Consider the following 2,378-nt stretch of genomic DNA (forward strand, 5'->3'; position numbering starts at 1 on the left):
CAGGAGAAGCAGTGAGTTCCCAGAGAGGGACACAATGCCTGCGGAGAAGGCAGAGGAACAGTGCTGTATGTAACAGAGCTGGGAAAGGAGCCAAGATCATCTTGAGATGTTTGGAAGCAAACACCAAGATGTCTACAGAGGGTGGAAAGGGCTCCAGGCTTCCCTCTCTGGAGTGGGTTGAGCAGGACCTGCAGAGCTCTGTGAGCACATCTGGAGCTGCTTTACATTGAATTTGATCCCTTCCCCTTCCTGAGATCCTACAGAGGCGTTTGGTAGGAGGGCAGTGGTGGGATGAGACTGCAATGGGCTCCGGGTGCAGAATCTGGCCAGACTCACTTCTTCCAGCTGGAAGGAGCAAGGGAGGTACTTCCTTCCAGCTAGATAAATAACGGGAGCTTTGTGCGATTGATCTTCTGATGTGAGGCCAAGGAGCTGGGCCCCTTCGCCTTTTTAATTTCTTCCTGGCAATGTCACTCCTGTGAGTCTGTGTTGTCCAATATCATGGTAACAAAATAAACAAGAAGAAAGGCATTATGGAGATCAAGGAAAATCCAGACTAAACAAAAGATGGCTCTTTGTTTGCTATTAGTGTATTTAAAACAACAGTGGTGATTAAAATTGTATAACAAGGGCTTCCTCTTTTTTTAATTACGAAATTGTGCTTTCATTGAAAAGAGGTTTCAGTGTCCTTAGAAGGGGAATCTTTGCTGCTCGTGGGGCAGGTTGGGTAGGACGAGAGTTTCTCCCTAATGGATTAGGCTGTAAATTAAATATCATGGTAAGAACCAGCTTCCAAAGCCGCTGAACGGCCAACACTAAAGTTCCTCTCAGGAACAGGATTCCCACGCAAGACCTGGCCAAATCCAGGGCTTGGAGGCTTTGGAGTCGCTGGAGGGTAGAGTGCTGAGATGTTTGTCCTTGTTCCCAGCCTCACGAGGCGTTTTTCCCACAGAGCTAGTCTCACATCTGTACTAAGTCCATTTGATTAGCTTTACTAACTCCTAGGAGCTGTAGGTGCCTATAGGACTGCTGGCAGTCCCAGTGGCATAAGCATCCCTTGGGTTCCCCATGCTCGCAGGCATGAAAAACTTCTAGCATTTGGGAGACAGCGTGCTCAGGGCTCAGAAAATTCGAAGGCTTTTCTCTGCCCATCATTCACTTCTGGCCCACACCAACCAGGTCTAGGCCACCTCAGAGCACGTCCCAGCCCCTCAAGTTTTGCCTGCTGGCTTTTCAGTGCCACTGACTCCAAATCACAGGACATTCACCAGCATCTTCTGTGGAAAGCAAGGGCCAGCTGGAGGTCCAAATCACCTTCAATAGTCACAAAGCTGGCAATGCTAACAGAGTCCCTATCCGTCTCGCATCGGGTGGCTGCAGTAGGAGTTACAGCACGTTCCTCAAAGGCTGTTCTTCAACTTTCCAAATATTTAAAAACATAACTGGTACTTGCAGTTCCCCTGAGAGGGGAGTGCAGTCACCAAGCTTTGGCCAGATCATCCTTTTGAGTAACGTGGGGAGGGCTAACATGGGAAGTGCCAGTTTGATTATTCTGGTCATGACTGAACACTTCTGGAAGTATCAGTGACTGCAAAAGGCCTGAATGTCTCTGGCAGGCAGGCAGGCACCTGGGCTGCCTGCAGCAGACACAGGTATAACAGCCTGTCTTTCCTTACCAAAGACTAAATAGAGCGTGCCAAAAATCAGGTCTTCTCTCTCCGATAAGGTGGAGATGAACACCGAGGCGTTGGACGCACTTCCCATCTGCAAAGCAAGATACAAATACAAGTGAGAGTCAATTTTGGCTAATGAAGGACTGCTCGGCTTCCTGGGTTCCCAGGGAGGACAGCTCTGTGACACGCTCCTGGCACGGTGCTACAACCAAGCCGGCAGCGGAAAACCCCCCCAGCCCCGCCACTGCGGTAGGTGGCTTCATTAACGCTGTGTGCAGCACTGACCCAACCGGCTGGGCAGGGGGCCGATAATAGGATCAGGCTGGTAATCTCACTTGATTACCATTTCTTCAGTTACAGATTTTACTGATTAGCATTAGTCTTTGGATCTAAATTTTCTTTGCAAGTCTCGGCCATGTGCTGACTGCAGCAGGTGCTGTGTGTTTGGACACGGGCACCGGCTGCTTGGAGCTGGAGGCTTCGTGTTCTGCAAAGTCCCCCACCTCCTCCAGGCTTGCCCCGTCCTTCACGTGCCTCTGCCTGTCCCTGTGTCCACACCAGCAGACAGACTTGGCTCAAACTGCCCTTGCAATGCAGCCAAGACCTGTTCATGTGCCATCCTGGTGGCATATTAATTGCCTCCACTGTGAGACGTGCACTGCATGTGCCAAGAAGGGCCTGTGCAGACAAGGGGACTTGCAACAA

At 50.4% G+C, this 2,378-nt stretch overlaps 1 protein-coding gene across 1 annotated transcript in view; it reads right to left on the reverse strand.

The window, feature by feature from the left end:
* Positions 1-1,764, reverse strand: part of LOC103919348 (opsin-5-like) — a 6,299-nt gene extending 4,535 nt beyond the window's left edge. Inside the window, exons 1-2 of the mRNA XM_009326845.1 lie at positions 1,677-1,764; positions 7-38 (exon numbers count right to left, since the gene is read on the reverse strand). Coding sequence (XP_009325120.1) covers positions 7-38; positions 1,677-1,764 — 120 coding nt within the window. The remainder of the gene's footprint in view (positions 1-6; positions 39-1,676) is intronic.
* Positions 1,765-2,378: the final 614 nt, after the last annotated feature.

This window comes from Pygoscelis adeliae, unplaced genomic scaffold (assembly GCF_000699105.1).
Source record: "Pygoscelis adeliae isolate BGI_AS28 unplaced genomic scaffold, ASM69910v1 Scaffold286, whole genome shotgun sequence".
NCBI classification, from domain to species: Eukaryota; Metazoa; Chordata; class Aves; order Sphenisciformes; family Spheniscidae; genus Pygoscelis; species Pygoscelis adeliae.